This window comes from Neopsephotus bourkii, unplaced genomic scaffold, assembly GCF_033783945.1.
Source record: "Neopsephotus bourkii isolate Nb327-2 ecotype Australia unplaced genomic scaffold, CSIRO-AGI_Nbou_v1 NB_1493, whole genome shotgun sequence".
In the NCBI taxonomy this organism is placed as follows: domain Eukaryota; kingdom Metazoa; phylum Chordata; class Aves; order Psittaciformes; family Psittacidae; genus Neopsephotus; species Neopsephotus bourkii.
The window spans coordinates 4,503,423-4,520,954 of NW_026901969.1; the positions used below are offsets into that span (position 1 = coordinate 4,503,423).

The 17,532-nt window shown below is 37.4% G+C and overlaps 1 protein-coding gene across 1 annotated transcript in view; it reads right to left on the reverse strand.

Annotated features, from left to right (window-relative positions):
- Nucleotides 1–16,806, reverse strand: part of PTPRQ (protein tyrosine phosphatase receptor type Q) — a 127,964-nt gene extending 111,158 nt beyond the window's left edge. The window contains exons 1-11 of the mRNA XM_061369360.1: nt 16,675–16,806; nt 15,925–16,045; nt 12,775–12,912; nt 12,047–12,182; nt 10,651–10,905; nt 10,239–10,456; nt 6,892–7,078; nt 5,957–6,241; nt 3,455–3,739; nt 2,535–2,804; nt 956–1,216 (exon numbers count right to left, since the gene is read on the reverse strand). Coding sequence (XP_061225344.1) covers nt 956–1,216; nt 2,535–2,804; nt 3,455–3,739; nt 5,957–6,241; nt 6,892–7,078; nt 10,239–10,456; nt 10,651–10,905; nt 12,047–12,182; nt 12,775–12,912; nt 15,925–15,972 — 2,083 coding nt within the window. The 5' untranslated portion in view covers nt 15,973–16,045; nt 16,675–16,806. The remainder of the gene's footprint in view (nt 1–955; nt 1,217–2,534; nt 2,805–3,454; nt 3,740–5,956; nt 6,242–6,891; nt 7,079–10,238; nt 10,457–10,650; nt 10,906–12,046; nt 12,183–12,774; nt 12,913–15,924; nt 16,046–16,674) is intronic.
- Nucleotides 16,807–17,532: the final 726 nt, after the last annotated feature.

Sequence of the window (17,532 nt, forward strand, 5' to 3'; positions counted from 1 at the left end):
ATTGAGTACACCACACAACACAAATACACTTTGTCCCTATTTAGTAGAGTCTTGTATGATATAAGACAGAAGAGACAGAGTAAAACAAGGGTTTTCTAAGGCAGTTTTATGCTAAATGTAGGAAATGCTTTCATAAGGGCAATCAAACTGCAAGTTTTTACTAAAACTGTATTTTAAGAAAAATCAGCTTTCAAGGTTTTCACTGTATGGGGAAGATTTTTTTTCTATCTTGTCCTCATTCTTCTCTTCTTTATTCCTTGTTTCTTTTTATCCTATCTTAATTTTTCTTTTTATAACTTTTCTACTCTGAAAGAAGCAGAGCATAAAAGAATTTCAAAGGAAATGATAAAACAGGAAAAGAAAAACTTCTGTAAATATAATTATAATTAAAAGTAGGAAAGTGCAAACAGAACTTTAGCACGTAATTGTTTTAAACAGCTACGTTTTTATTAAAATTCCTTTCTTAAATGCCTTGCTAGAAGGTGTCCCCTTCCTATAATACTGTTTAAAATTGCTTTTACTGAATTTATTATCTTGAAAAATGAGAACCTCACTGCTTTTATTATTTGCTTAAAAATAAACTTACTAATTTCAAGACACAGCACTAACTCAATTGATAGTCATCTTCTTATCTAAAATAGGCAAAATGTGTCTTGTTTCCCAAAAGGACAATTTAATACAGCCTAAATTCCTGAAATATTTGCTAAACATTTTATAGAGTTGATATTAAAAAACACAATTTAGAAAGTTTAGAATTTATCAGATATTGTTATATTCTTGTTTAAAAACAGCTAGTGATAGTAGCATAATTATTAATTGTTTACATGGGTATATCAAGGTGATTTTTAAATAGCCTATGTCTTCTACTGCACTGAAATAAGAATAAAGTTAAAAGAGTTTATAAATAAAAATTTTCTATGGTGCAATTTTATAGGAGTAAATTTTAAATACTCACATGTTTTTACACCAGATACATGGTAAAAGGAGCTCAGCATTTTTCCACTCTTTGTGGAGACACAGAAATCATATTCTGCCCCTGATGTAAGGTTTTCAATTGTTATTTTACCATCACTTTTTAAAATGAATGTTGCATTAGGTCTTCCTTTACTTGTAACATGTACGCCATCAAATACTCCTGTATCAGGCATGCGAACAAATAATACCACAGCATTGCTATAAAGCATGTAAGGAACTACAATTTGAACAGGCTTGGGCTCTAAAAGAAGAAAAGAAAAATGTCACCTGTTAAATCAGTTGCAAATAAATTCAGTGAAAATCACACAATAAATCTGAAGCATCTGCCCTGAGAAATATGCTTGCCCAGTGCAAATTAATAACTACCATAATAAAACATCATTGCTCAGAAACAATAAACAACCTGATCTTTTTAGGTGTTTATTACTAGAATCCTGAGGCTTTAGAAAAATTATTTATGAATCAAAGCAAGTTAGGCTTCCAAAGGCATCAGTCAATGAATCAACATTTCAACCACACACACTCCAAGATGGTAAGGGGTAGCTGAAAAAAATATATCAAAATGTGTACATGGACATGGACATGAGCATGGAGAATGATACATCTGATAGATGCAACAGTGATGTGTTTATTTTCTTCCCTTACAGCTGCCTCTGACAGCTGGGAAAAATCCCATCTAGAATTTTCTGTCTTCTGTGTCTTTGAATGAGGTATTAAATCTACTCCTGCATAAAAAAATCTGGGAAAGACTGAGCTTGCTACCCTCCAAAATACTGTAATCATTTAGGGAAAATTACAACAGAGCATTTAATATATCTATATCCTGACAGCTGCAGCCTTTGAATACTGCATGCATAAGTGAATCCTGCTCATTCCTTTCACATATGCCAATAATTTTATACTGTGCCAAAAGCATCACAACATCTTGATAAACTAACAGGAAAGACCCTTCAATAACAATGTAAAGCTTTTATCTTTCAATTACCAGTACTTCTAACTCTTAAAGTCCTTTCCCAGCACCATCTTACCAACAGCAGGGTAATTTCTCAGAGTTCACAGAGCAACTAATGCATCTCCATAAAGAAATAATTTGTTTTGACAATTCCAATATTTTCCTATTTCAATAAAAATCAACGATTCAACAAATTTCTTCTGTCAGTGGGAACAGGATTCACAGCTGTGGTTCTCATTGCAGTTATCACTACTATGAATGTGTTTACCAAACTGCACCCTCTTTGAAAGTTAACAGCATCTACAGTGCTCTTAACAATTAGTGTTCAAGACCAGGTTGAACGAGGCCTTGGATGATATGGTTTAGTGTGACGTGTCCCTGCCCATGGCAGGGGGGTTGGAACTTGATTATCTTAAGGTCCTTTCCAACCCTAACTATTCTATGATTCTATGATTTTATGATTGTATCAGTGTATTTCACATTCTAGTTCTCATCCTTCACTATTTAGCAAATTGACTTGGTCTACCAAATTTGTTACAGTAATGATAATGAAACTGATGTTGTCTGTATTATAGTCAAGAGTTTCCACCATTAAATGATGTCTTACTTAAAGTGCATTGAATGGTCTTCGGTTCACTCATATTTCCATTAGTTACACTTGCAACTGCTATTTCATAAGTCATTCCAGGAATTAGGAGATCAACCTTCAATTCTTCTTTATTGTTTAATAGAAACTTCTTAGTTTCACCTATGACTGTATTGGGTTTCATCTGAACGTAGGATTCCTGACCCTCTTGTGGCAGCTTCCAGCGAATGATTACGCTCTCTTCTTGTACATCCTCTGGGTGAATATAGACATCTGTAGGTGGACTGACAGCTTCATCAAAGAAAAAGATGTCAGTATAAAACCATAGATCAAACTTACTAACAATGACTTTCCAATGATGCTTTTGGGGTTATCTTCTAACATTTTCATTATTTTAAACCTACTAATTCATTTCATTGTTCCTTATAATAGTTTTTAGACAACTGCCTGTAACAGGCAGATTCTACTTTCTGTTTTCTCATGACAAATAGGGACCTACTTTACAAGCATATTTTGTTCCATTGGACATAAAAGTGTAAGAAAAAAGAATATACAGTCTGAGTCACAGTATCTGATTAGATAAAAAATAATCTGTCTTCACCTACATAATTTGAGACATCATGTTTTTCTACTTTACGAAAATTAAATATACAAACCATAAATATGCATTTATCCAATAGGATGCCACTTCTTTAGTGCATACTCGTGTGCAGTAAGTAAATGAATAAATAAATAAGGGGATAGGTACACTCACTCTTTTGGAAGGTTCTGAAAATTAAAATCAGTAAATATATAATACTGAAAAGAATTGCCTCGACTTTCCCCCAGTACATCCCAATAAACCACAACCTGTACACGTCCTTAAAAATATTTTTGTATCTTGAATTTTAAAACTAAACTCTGCCTGGTGTAATAAAACAACCAGAAAATAGGTACGTCACCTGTTGTGATTAATATCGGCTTCTCGTGGCAGCTTAGAGTTCCTTTCTTTGCCACATTCTGTAAATATACCTGATACTGATGATAAGGCTTTACATTTCCTATTACTATTGAAGTCTTGCTTTTTTCAACTGGTAACTCTTCCCAAATGTTGGTTTCAGTATCCAAAATGTTGATGAGGTAGTAATGAAACGAAGCACTGGATGAATGCTGTAGAGGTTTCCAATTTAAATGTATTTCTGCAGATGAAACATACGTAGCCTCCAACTTCTGGGAGTGCAATGGTCCTATTGAAGATCAAGAATAGAAATGGCATAATAGCTTCTGATGCCTTTTACCAGTAACATTTTTCTTTTTAATATAACCTGAAAAACTGTATTAAAATTGTACAGTATGCACTTACATACATGCTAAATGTTATTAAAGCAAACGAAAGCAACTTTGACAGTGTATCTAATACTGGCACACAGGGAGATACTCATACTTTCTAGCTGAGATCTTTCTGAATCACCTAGCTCTTCATATGTAGAACTCTGTCTCCCCACCGAGGTCCTGTTTTGTATCTCAGTCAGATTAGAAACATCATCTAAGACAAATGGTATGAATTACCCAAATTGGTTAAATCCTGGTCTTAATGAATTAAGTGGCAATATCATACAAATTTCAAAAAGTTTAAGTGTTCATATTAAAACACTTCTTCACGTTTCCTATGCTTCTTCCAGCAATTCAGTCACAAGTCTAATAATCAGTAAATTTTTCTGATTTTCCTTGCCTAGACAATCATGTCTCTGTAAACAGCAATGTTACAACTGAAAAGCTGATTTCTGAAGTAAAACACGTACTTGCTTCTCACAAGAGAAAGTAAGAATATCTTTCCTTCACTATAAAGGCCAAAGTGCATTACAAGGTCTTATGTACAGAAAACCAACTATTGGATTAGGGAGCGGACAGGCAGGCACAAGAAATAAGAGGTCTTTCAAGTGCACTAAAGCAGCCCAGGAGAAGATGATGTGAAGGTACAAAATGTACTTGAAGCAGAGAAGAAACAGCTTCTTTCCCCTAACAGAAAAAAAAAAAAAATCTTATTTTGTTCTGACTTTAAGACAATGAACCTCTCTCATATTTGGACTGCCTTGCCAGAATTGGTAAAAATGTTAGGGCAGAAACAGAACATGAAGAGAATTTGCACATAAATTTGTGACCATGAAGTATTTTTTTTTCCCTTTGTAGACATGCTGCATATCTACCAGCTGGCAGGTTTCACTTGGCTTCATTCAGCTAAACTTTACTAGAACACAAATTAATCACTTCACGGTTCTTTCTTAAGCCACACTACATCATGCTGCAGGTCAAAACACAGTGTATTTTTAAACCATAAAATTTGTCTTAAACTTAACTGCATTTATCAGGGATACCTCTGCAAATTCCAACCAAATCTTTTACTTCAGATTAGAAAGTATGTTTCTGCATTTCATCAGCATGGTCAAAAATACCTTACTGCTACTCTGACATACAGCTTTGCCGTTGGACATCAGTAGGAATTCTGTGAGTAAAATTATGGCAAGAATTATCTTTGAAAATAAACTTTACAGAAGGTGTAGCTGGCTTTCTGCATGCAGCAACCAAAAACTCCTGCATTTTTCCTCATTAATCCCAATAGAATCATAGGATCATAGAATGGTTAGGGTTGGAAAGGACCTTAAGATCATCAAGTTCCAACCTCCCTGCCATGGGCAGGGACACCTCCCTCTAAACCATATCACCCAAGGCCTCATCCAACCTGGCCTTGAACACTGCCAGTGATGGAGCATTCACAACTTCTTTGGGCAACCCATTCCAGTGCCTCACCACCCTAACAGGAAAGAATTTCCTCCTCATATCTAATCTAAACTTCCCCTGTTTAAGTTTTAACCCATTACCCCTTGCCCTATCACTACAGTTCCTAATGAAAAGTCCATCCCCAGCATCTCTATATGCCCCCTTCAGATACCGGAAGACTGCTATGAGGTCTCCACGCAGCCTTCTCCAGGCTGAACAGTCCCAACTTTCTCAGCCGATCTTCATATGGGAGGTGCTCCAGTCCCCTGATCATCCTTGTGGCCCTCCTCTGGACTTGTTCCAATAGTTCCATGTCCTTTTTATGTTGAGGACACCAGAACTGCACACAATACTCCAAGTGAGGTCTCACGAGAGCAGAATAAACGGACAGGATCACCTCCTTCAACCTGCTGGTCACACCCCTTTTGATGCAGCCCAGGATACGGTTGGCTTTCTGGGCTGCAAGCACACACTGCTGGCTCATGTTCATTTTCTCATATTATCACAGAAGCAAAACAACAGTGTTGGAATCCAGTCTGCAAACTGGCAAATCCTGGATTCAGAATTCATGTTCAGATTTATTTATATTTTCAGACAAAATTTCAACATAAGAAACAGTGTAATTAAAGGAAAAATAGAAGTGTATGATTATCTGGTTATTACTGCTATTTATTTTTGCAACTTACTTGTTTCTACCTTCAGAATTGGACTTAAAATAGTCTGCGCCCCTTTTGGGTTCCTTGCTGCTAATAAAAAACTGTAGTGAAGACCAGGAGACAACTGCACAATTTTTGTTTGAGTTGTATTCACAGGCAAGTTCAAAATGCATGGTTTACTCTGATCAAAATAGTACTTCATTACAAGTGCAAAGTCTGACTGAAGCCACATGTCCATATCACTCCACATAAATACAGCTTCAGTTGTCGTGACATCATGCACACTAAATGTGAAGTTTTCTGGTATCAGAGGTACTGAAAAAGAACACACACACAAAAACAAAACAAAACAAAAAAAACAACATTGAAAATCATGAAAACATTTTTATCTTCAAAGACAAACATTATTTCAGTTCTAGTGCCCTCAACATAAGAAGGACATGGAGCTGTTGGAGCAAGTCCAGAAGAGGGCCACCAGGATTATCAGGTTGCTGGACCACCTCCCATATTAAGATAGGCTGAGAAAGTTTGGGCTGTTCAGCCTGGAGAAGAGAAGACTGTGTGGAGACCTCATAGCAGCCTTCCAGTATCTGAAGGGGGCCTGTAAGGATGCTGGGGAGGAACTCTTCTTTAGGGACTCTAGTGGTAGGACAAGGGGTAACGGGTTCAAACTTACACAGGGGAAGTTTAGGTTAGATATAAGGAGGAAGTTCTTTACTGAGAGGGTGGTGAGGCACTGGAATTGGTTGCCCAAGGAAGTTATAAATGCTCCATCCCTTGCACTGTTCAAGGTCAAGTTTGACAAAGCCTTGGGTGGCATAGTTTAATGCGAGGTGTCCCTGCCCATGGCAGGGGGGTTAGAACTAGATGATCTTAGGGTCCTTTCCAACCCTAACTATTGTGTGATAACTGGAGAAAGGTTTTCACAAATAAATGCAAAAGATCAGAAAAAAAAATTTAGTTACATTCATATTCACAAATATATGGTAGTGGTATGAAGCAGAAAAATCCTGTGAAGAAATAGCCTGGACCAGTGGGATCTCTCTGAAGGGCATAGCAGTCAGTTTCATTTTCTGGTATCATTGACAAGGTTGAGACATCAGCCTTTAGAAGATAAGGAGATCCATCCGTCCACACAAGCTGACCTTCTTCCTAAGTTGAAATGAAATATAAACCCCATGTATTTTTACATTATGTTGATGAATAAGGCTTTCCTCATTGCAAGTGTACTTTCTAAATCCAAAATTCACACAGTTTATAAAAATTAATTATATAGTAATGCTTTGATTAAATATTTCAGTGTAAAATTCTAGCTCTTCTATCACAAAAGATTACAAGGTTATAATATAAGCCACATAAGGCTAATGTAGAGTGTTTGATCATTACAAGCAATCTTTTAAAAATTGTTATTAATCAAATAATCTAATGATCATGGATGGATAATTTTCTAAAAATGTTATTCACATTAAAATAATTCATCAGGTAAAAAATATTAAGAAATTCAGTCTGAAAGCAAAAGCAGTTTGCCTAGCCAACAAAAACACAGGGTAGATTCACAGTCAGATGAGGATATGCTATTGTTTGCCAACCTCTCCTATTTGCTGGCAGCTCAGCAGTTAGGACACTCACTCATACCTGACTCCATGATTCTAAACTCTGAGGTACTTCCAGTTTGTTCAGCAGAGCTCTACAAATACTTCCAGTATTTCAACGCAGACCCCTCTAATGGGAGACATGTTTGCACTACACTAACACATACAAGCATCTACAGGGGATTAATAAAAAACCGAACACATTTTGCTCATGGCATCGGAACACTCCCAGGATGCATACTAGCATAAGTGCTTCCAGCTATAACAAGTCTGTGGTTCTACAATCTAAGTAAATGCTTTAAGTATTATGAGAAAAAGCAAGGTTTCACTACAATTTCAAGTCTTCCATTACTTTTCCATTTTGTTAAAGATATTCCAAAGGCAGAAGGAGATTAAAAAAAAAAAAATTTTTTTCCATTTCTCTGATAAAACAACAAAAAAATGTTTGTTGAAATTAAGCTGATTGAATTGAAAAAGGAAAGAAAAAAATCAAAATACTGTGATGCCTTTTGTTCTCTCAAGAAGGTAAAAAAGACTTTCAACAATATGAAGTAATTTAACTTGTCTTTCAGGAGGACTTGCGTGTCTAGCCTGCTGTTTCTAAAGTACTATGTAGATCAATGCGTATCTTTTCCTTATACTGGTCTTCCTGGGCACCAGATAACTACAGGCATGGAAAACCACAAAATACTACAATATAAACCTCTGCAGCAGGACTTGTAAGAGAAACCCTGGCAAACAGTCTTCGGCTACCTTTTCCTGGCTCTGAAGAACTGCAGAGAGTGTCAGGACACACAAGAGGGTATCACCAAAATGCTCTGTTCATTCTTAGCCAGTGCACTGACCTGCATCTCTGGGGTCCCTGCTGTCTTTCACAAGAATGCTCTTTCATCAGGAAGAGTCTGAATGGAAATGCAGATCAAAACAGGGTTCTAGAGAAACTGTGAGAACACAAATGCTACAGAACTAGTCCTGCTGACAGTGCTGCTAATTTTCATCTGTATCACAGTATTTGGCAGTTTTCTGAAATCTTCTGAGTAGGTTACAGTCCCAACTTCTTTTCATAGAATATTGCAAGTCCCATAGGTAGTGTAAGAACACTGGAAACAGAAATGTAACTCCCTAATGGTTCAAATATGAAAGAAAAACCAAAAGTACTTGAACCTTTGCTATCTTTGCTAGATTTTAAAAAAGTCCTGTGATTTCCACAGTACGTCCCAAGATCTTTGCACTCCTGGGTAAATAAAATTCGGCACAAGTAAAGTTTGGGATTCTCATAAGATGAGAGCAAATGAAAGCAGTGACACTTACAAAGATTGTAACATATTCAGATAGCACTTGAACATACTAATTAAGTACAACTCCTTCAGAAATAAGTGCTTGAAAACCAAAGCATATTATTATCCCTTGCTACTCTTTAAACTAGGTACTCAGCTAGCTCATCTGACTGCACTCCCACAAGTATAAAAATGCACATAATGATTGAACAGTTGACTAACACTGAAATTCCAAACAGACAATTAACTCTTTTTTGTGTAATCAGAGTTTAAAAAGAAAACCCAACCTTTCTAGCACTCTTTCCAACATGCAAAAATATTATGTTCTCATGGGACATCTACTTCTGGCAGCACCTTACAAATACTGCCTTAACTCTAAAATCCCCAAATGGTTACAATTAATATCACTATGGTGTAAAAATTACAGCAACTCTAAAATCTCATGCATAAAATAGTTAACACGTAAAGGCATGTATTTTGGGTACTTTGCTAAGCAGAAAGTTAGAGTGCTTCTCTACCCATAAACCTAGCCAAGTTTATGTTTCCTCATTTTGCCGAGTCATCCCATTCTGACTTGTGTAGCCCCATTAAGCTATTTAAAAGATTCTGCAAAAAATAAATTTTCTGACATGTTTACCACTTACCCTTCTGCCCTTTCAAATAACATTTACTATGTTTTTACTGTTTTTCACAGCATTTTTAATTAATTTGACCAAAAATGTATTAAATTTAGTGTTTCCAAACCAAAACCCAGTGGCTTTCTCACAGCCTTCTGATACCTACCACAAAAGAAGTTTCCACTAAGCCAAATCACAGAAAGACCAGTTCCCACATTTCTGGCAGAGTCTCTCCATCTTTCTGGGAGCTTTCTCAATACTTTTATTTATCTCTATAGCTGTTCTCCAATCACACACCACACCACACTGATTCATTATGTAAAAGCAGAGCTGGCATTAAAAGCCCTTGTACCCCAAATACGAGGAAAAGAAACTTTTTACAGGAAATACCTTGCTCTAATCCTTTCTTCTCTTGCCTATCCAGCAATCAATCTGGACAGATCTTGCTAAGCTAAACACTCAGCACTTGAGACCTGCACCAAAACTGAGAAAGCCAACCCAGACTTTGATAGCCATAGTAACATACTGAAGAAAGATTTAAAATGTGGTAATGCAGCACCACCTACAGGCAAAACAACATCCCTGTGAAACACTCAAGAGAAAAACAGTTTGTGTAAAATGTCCTTTTTTCCCAGCTATGACCTGCTAAGTATTTTAAATATTTGTAATAGGAAGAAATAATGATTTCTTTTCTAACTACTAAAAGCTATACAGACACATAACCAGTTTACTATGTAACAATTTTTATTACAAAGATTTGGGTTCTATGTATCAAAATTCTCCTGCTTCCACTCACATAATAGCAAAGAAGATAGAATATACTGACCTTTAGGTCATTAAGACCCATCCATAACATGGTTATTTGACTAATTGTCTGGAGATAAGACAAAATAAAACCATGTTCTTCTTTACTCCCTATATCAAGAAGATGTGCCCCTCGTGAAGACGTTTCACAGATTTGTTGTGCCATCTTCCACGTCTTGCTCTCCTTACTCATTTGATAGCAGCTGCTTTGGAATGCTGCCCACCCTTGCGAACACATGCCTACAGGTGAACAAGAACAGAATTGAAATATTCTGTGCCATTCAGGGCAGAGGTACAGTTTAAGATTCTTTATATAATTAGAGAGACATTTTGATGATGACAGCATTTAACTAAATCACAACTGCAAATGCCCAAAATCCAGTAATTACAAATCAACACTCCAGAGTGTGACAACAACAAACTCTAATATATACCTGTTTCAACTTGAATATCCAGTGACTGAGACACATTTACAAATTCAAGATGTAATTGTTCAAAAATAAACTTAAACTTATACAAGGTGGCAGGTGTCAAATTACTCCATACAAAGAATCCGCTGTGGCTTTTTATAATCTGAGAAGTATCATTCACTGAAACTGAAACTGAAAATTCCTTGGTCACTGTGCTCCAGTTAAAAGACACAGTAGTTGCTGTCACAAATGTTTTGATGTCATTTTCTGACATTCCACCTAGTAGGCAAAGAAAAAAGAAAAATACTGTCTTTACCACAAGGGGAGAATTACCTCAAAGTACTACTGCATCAATATTTAGTTTTTTTCCTTTAAGAAGTGATGAGGGCTACACACAGTAGGGAAAGAAAGGTAGTATCAATACAAAAAACGTCTTACAAAGCCATTAAGAAAGCCATGCTCTCCTTTATTATCATGGTATGTAAACTTACGTCTGAAGCAACCAGAAATAAAAGTGTACAGTTTAAGGAGTGTTTAACTGAGAAAGTACACACTTTGATAGAATATCAGTTAAGTAATACACATCAAGTGCATAACACAATAATTGCATAACCAAGAATTATTTCCTGTAGCTTGCTGAACATGCTTTCAGCATGTTTTCATTGACATGAAACATGCTTTCATGTCAATGGCTGCTGCAATATTTTCAGCTTGCTATGTGTTTTTCTCAGTGATGTTATTTGTATTCAGCTCTTCATCTGTATTTGAAAGTTAGTATGAGCGTGTAATGTATACAAAGGTAACCGGTATAAACTATTTTAAAGCAGTTAGCACAATTAAGTTAGAAAGCACTCTCATTCTCGTAATCAGTGAGTCTCGTGGTTCTGAATAGATTTACAGCTATAAATGATAGGTTTTTTAGGTCCAGTGGCTAGACCCACAAATTCTTACACTAAAAGGCTGTCCCAGTTACTCACAGTACTAAGATCCTCTAGCTACTCATTAATCTTTTTTAAAGAGGGACTGTCACAAAGCAGAAACAAAAATATTTAATATGTTTAATTTACATAAGAGAAGCAATCACAACCCTATACTGACATGAAATTGCCAGGCTTTAAGTAACTTTCTCCATGGTCCTCTTTCATAAATCTCTTCTGTTAGAATTCATGCAGTATAGCAAAGCCTGTAACATTTAAAAATCTCCTGAACTTTTACATCAGTCCCGTACAGCAGAATGGTTACACTAACCAAATGAGTTGTATAAAATGATTCCTTTTAGTCCTCATTGTGGAAAACATACACTGATGTGAAGTTCCTCAATACATGAGTAAGCACAGGATTTCAAGTCCTACTTCTTTCATCTTCAGTATCAGACTAACTATAATGATACCAAAATATTTTTTTGTGCTATGCTACTTACGTGTCTTAAATGATTTTACACTTAAGATTCGGCCATTTTTTAGGGATTCTATTGTAATATCATACTTCTTATTTTCTTCAAGCAGAATTGTAGTACTGACAGGTTTCTGTTCAACTTTAGAAACGTTTCTTACATTCTGCAAGTTAAAAGAATTTCTGGATATAGTGAAAGTAATAAAAATGCAATTCATAAATGATGTATGAAGTTTTTAGAAGGGTAGCTTATATTGCAGCATGTCAAACTTAAGGCTGCAATTAAACTGCAAAATACCCAATGAATTTAAACCAAAACCTTTTAGAAATCAGACTATTAATAAACAACTTCATATTAAACCACCCGTATTTTAAGGTCCAGAATATCCCGGGCTCAAAACAAGAATATCAATCTCCTACAGAGATCTGGGGGTAGTGTCTGTGCCTCTCCTGGAGAAGTCAGACTCCTTCAAACAACAGTACCTCGAAGAACTTGCATATTGTTTACTTTGAACATATGCCTATCAACCATTCAATCAGACTAAAGTCTTTTCAGTCCCAATGGCTTCAACAGGACTGCAAGAGTGCATATAAATGACATGAATTACAGAATTCGGTGTAATTTTTTTCAAATCTTCTCTTTATTTCCTATTTTACATTATATTTTTATAAACAAACACACAATGTTATTAATTACTGATACCTACAGTTTAAATACATATGGATCTACTTATCCCTTAGATTAACAACATTTACTTTTTGACTGAAAGCATCTGTTTGCTGGTATGTTACAATGTAATAATCTGGATCCTCTCCTTTGGGCAATTCAGTCCATTCCATCAAAACTGTTCTAGCAGGCTTTTTCATTTGGCCACAGCCTAGACTCTCTGAACCCTGTAACAGAAACATCCATGAATGAGTATAGTAGACAATACAGAAAATGTACCTCTAACTAAACAATTAAATAACTGCTTTTACCTAGAACTTGTCAGCTAGCAACAGTTCCTGTATGAACCAGCATCACCAGCCCTACTGTGTGACACACAGAGGCTTCATAATTCCTTACAAGTTCTGCAGTTACAGGTTCTATTCTACTTTTCTCTCCTCCAGAGGTAGCCAAACCATGTCAGTTTACCCAAACATGCCCTGCTAGGAAATGAGAAGTCTGTTGTCATTTTAGACGAGGTCAGAGATTTCACTTGCAATGTATGTATTGCAATCACAGCAGTCAGTCGGAAGCTGGAGGTCTCAGTCCTGTTCTCACATTACATGGTAAGGGCTCTAGTGACATCACTTTCACAGCTTCCCAAGAAACAGCAGCATTCAAGAGATAAACACCTCCCTATCAATCCAGTTTAGACATGGCAGTACAAGGTTTGTTCAGCATTTCAACTTTTTACAGAGACCAGTTCATTGCAGATACAAGTCTGACGTAGTTTTGACATATTTTTGACAGTACCTCTTTAATAACTACCTGCCCTTGAAGGACTTTGGCTTAGCTCTTTAGAGAAGCAGGCTCCTTCTGTGTTTGAATTTCATTTGGAACAGAAACTCACAGGCTGCTTTTATCTAACAGGATATAAACTTGAATCAGCTCTAAAATTCAGGGAAATTGGGGCATGTAATGCCAATCCCTATTATGTAACATTTCTTAAAAGACTTTTAGTTTGATTTCCTGTATGAAATCAGATGACAAATACCATAATTCAGCAATGAAATCAAAATGTAGTTCAAAAAAACAATCCAAAAGTCAAATAAGGACACTAGTAGACTAAAATAAAAATTAGGACTTTTATCATTATATTACTTGGTGTTGTCCTGTAAAGCAATCTACCACACACCAAAACCCTACAAACAACCCCAAACAAACAAAACACCATAAAACGCAAAACCACTCTGGAGTTCTGTTTGGTTTCAGGTAACTTCCTTTAGCTAATACCAACGTATTATGTAACTATAACTATAAATCTGCCAAGATCTTAATGTTTAAAGTTTAGATTATACTTTTTAAAAGTATAAACTTATAAAGTTTATAAAGCCTTTAACCTCTATATCTGTTTATAATAGGGTACATACAACCTCTTGGAAGTCCCTGAACTGACATACCAGACAAATATTGATCTCATACACAAAAGTGTTTAATGATCGCCTTTCCAGTAAAAGTAGCAGGCTTTTATCTGACGGGTGTATAGCTGGTTTGTGTTCTCCAAGAAACAGTCTAAAGAATAGGAAAATGTTCTTTTAAAGGGAATTAAAAAGTGTATTTGCAGTAATTGAATTAACCATTTCCACCATCAGCATTACTATATGCCATTTTACTGTACATAAATACATATACCCAGAAGTAAAAACAAGAACTAAATCTGCAAGTGTATACAGAAAATTCACTATACTTAGAGAGGAATTTATAATATTCCTTTTTGCTGCCAGCACCTTGTCAGTACCTTATCCAAAGACTGCAGCTATTTTAAAAAATGAATAAATAAATGACTACAAAGAGCTAGAGTTCAAGTCTATCTGCAGGCTAGCTACGCAAGTAGCCAGGGGACATAACAACACCTACTGACTTCTGCTATCGATTACTTCTCAACATATGACTTAAGCAGGCTTCTCAGGATGAAGAAGAGACGGGAGAAATACAAGAGGTCTATAAAATCTTTAGTAGCCAGAAGTGAGACTGAGTTTTTCACTTTCTTTTCAAGTACAAGAACTGAGAAGGATGAAACGTAGCCAGTATGCTCCAAATCCAGAGCAAACACAAAGAGTCAGTTTTTCACAAAATAAATAGTTTATGTGACAAAGCTTAAAATGAGCCCATTAGAACTTTCACTAGGCTTCAGAAAAGGCCAGACCAGTTCACAGAAGAGAACTACATAAGCTCACAAAATGCACTACTACATCCATCTCAAGAAGTCCTATGCTGGAAATGGTGAGAAACTAACATAGTACAGGTAATTCACATCTTTTGCTATTTTTACAGTCCTCCCCAAGGATCTGCTTTTTGCCACTGCTGGAGGAATGATACAGAACTCACTGAAGTTTTTAATTCACCCCTTTCCACCATCCTAAAGAGCCAGGCTCTCTCTACTACTCTGCAACTGTCAGGAAACTCCCCTAACTAAGGCAAATCACAGATCGCTGCACGGTGGCTTCCACAAAATACACTTGTTCTCAAGCTCAAAATCGGCCTGCACAACCAGCCACTATCTGGATATTCTTGAGGAATATACCAGGAGGCTGGGTACCACAGCAGCATTTCACCACTCCAAAATCCATGGCTCTCTTCTCTAAATGAAGGGAGTGGTATTTGTACAAGTAACTGGCAAGAGCTTTTAAGTCACCTCTGCTGCAAAGCACATTTAGCCACCTTTAAAACAAAGATTAAGACATACAAAAACTAAAGATAGATAGATAGATAGATAGATAGATAGATAGATAGATAGGGAAAAACTAAGCACGGTTCTTTCAATTAACAGACAAATTAAACACAAAGGGCTAACACACAAATGGCAGTTTTGGATGAGAAGTACACTTGGCTTAAGGTATAGCCAGAGCACACTCCTGAGTCCCAGAATTACTCTGAATTGCCACCATCACCATGCATGTCTGCTGTGTCCAAAAAGTGATACAGCGATGCAAGCTACCTTAGGACTTAAAAGATGCTGGGATTTCTTACACCTTCCAGGGAACAACATTAAACCAGAAGCAGCAAGCAATAAAGCAGATTGAGGATCTAAAAAGTGCTTCCAACAATTTAAGTAAGACAGAGAACACTCAATAGCAATAATTGAGAACTCCCTGTGACTACTAGAATGACAAAGCAGCAGCCCAAATCACAAACCATTTAATTTTTAACATTCAATTAGAATATTTATCCACCCTCAGAAAAGGGAGTATTTTTCTTACCTTGAAGAAGTATTTCAGTAAAAGCAGGAGAACAATTGCTTGATCCATAAAGAAACACTGTAGTCCCAGTGATACTTATGTGTTTGAATCTCAGCTTCAAATCAAAATCATGCCAGAAGATCTAAGACATAAGAAAAGAAAAACTAACATGTATTTATAATTCACACAGACACAGCAGCAGCCAATGGTGCACTCGAGGTTTGTGTCTTTGCTCTGGCCCTGCCTCTTCCCAGGCCCCATATAAAGTTTCCCAAGATCAGCAGAAGGCAGCCTTACTGAGCTGTGGCTGTGCCTATTGTTCATTAGTCAGTTAAAACCCTTTTGGTGGAAGAAAAACCCAGGGGTTTTGAAGTTTTACTAGTCATTACTGGGTCGAAATTCAGTGAAATTAGTGTAAACCCTTGCACTCTCCTCGAGAGGCTCCAGTTGTTTTCCACAGTACACAACTCTAGTGAGATGCCCCTTTGTCAGTGTTCAAAATATGCCTGGTAACATCTTTCAAGTGCAAGTACCATGCACAGCTGCAGAACCCACTGATAGGTCTTGCTAGGGTGTCCATGAGGAATAGTCAGTTTATGTTAATTTCTGTTGTATTTGCTCATCAAACCCAGGTGCACACCAGGAACTTCAAGTCTAAAACTGCTTACAGAAAATACAAAATGCTACTTCCTCAATGTAAAATCAGAGCCTATAAATCCCCTAACTCCCACTATATCTTCCTGACACATACAATACCTGTTACTAGAGGACTACATTTCTAGTAGGTAACCACAGCACATAACTGCCGGTAGAAATCTTTACGGCACCAGGAAGACCTGGGCATTAACCACGAAAGAGGAACAGCCGCCGCCGCTTGCTCCCGAAGGTTCACACACATATACCCCATAGGACGACTGCCCTCGAGCCGGGAGGCGCTGGGGAAGCCCAGAGCCCAGCAGGCTGGAGCTGGGCGGCGGCGGCTATCACTGCCCGTGAGCCGCATTGCGGACCCTCCCGTTAAGGGAGAGGCCGCCCTCCTGTCCGGGAGCCGGCAGACACCGCACTGCGACTGGGCAGTACCTCCGCTCCGGCCGCCTTCCTCTCCTCTTACTCGCTTTCTCTGGCCGGAGGGAGGGTGGAGGCGGGAACTGAGAGCAGCGGGTTCCTTAGACAGCGGGCAGCACCGTGTGGCGGGGCCTTAGCTGCCGGGCCTCGGGTCCCCTCATGACCAGCGGAGCTGCCTCAGGGGTTCGAACCAGGATAGTTCCGTTTATGTACCGCTGCCTGAGGCGCAGCTCCACTCCCCAGGGCTCCCACAGGCTACTGTAGCTATTAAGGCCAGAAGAAAGCTGTGCCCGTTCAGCTGTTTTACAGGACAGATATACTGTTTATTTCCAGAGCACTTTGTGATTACCGAGCACAAAGGGAAGCTTTATTAATGAGGCGGTTTTCAAGACAACTGCGGGAGGCGTCTCTCTTTTGATCTCATTAAATGAAGTGTGCATGGCACATTCCACTTTAATCAAAAGAACACTCCCAAAACATAACTCCTTCCTTTTACTGAGCAGTTCTCACGATTTTTAACGTTGTTCATTGTTGGTTTTCTGTGAGGATGGAGGCACAGACCCA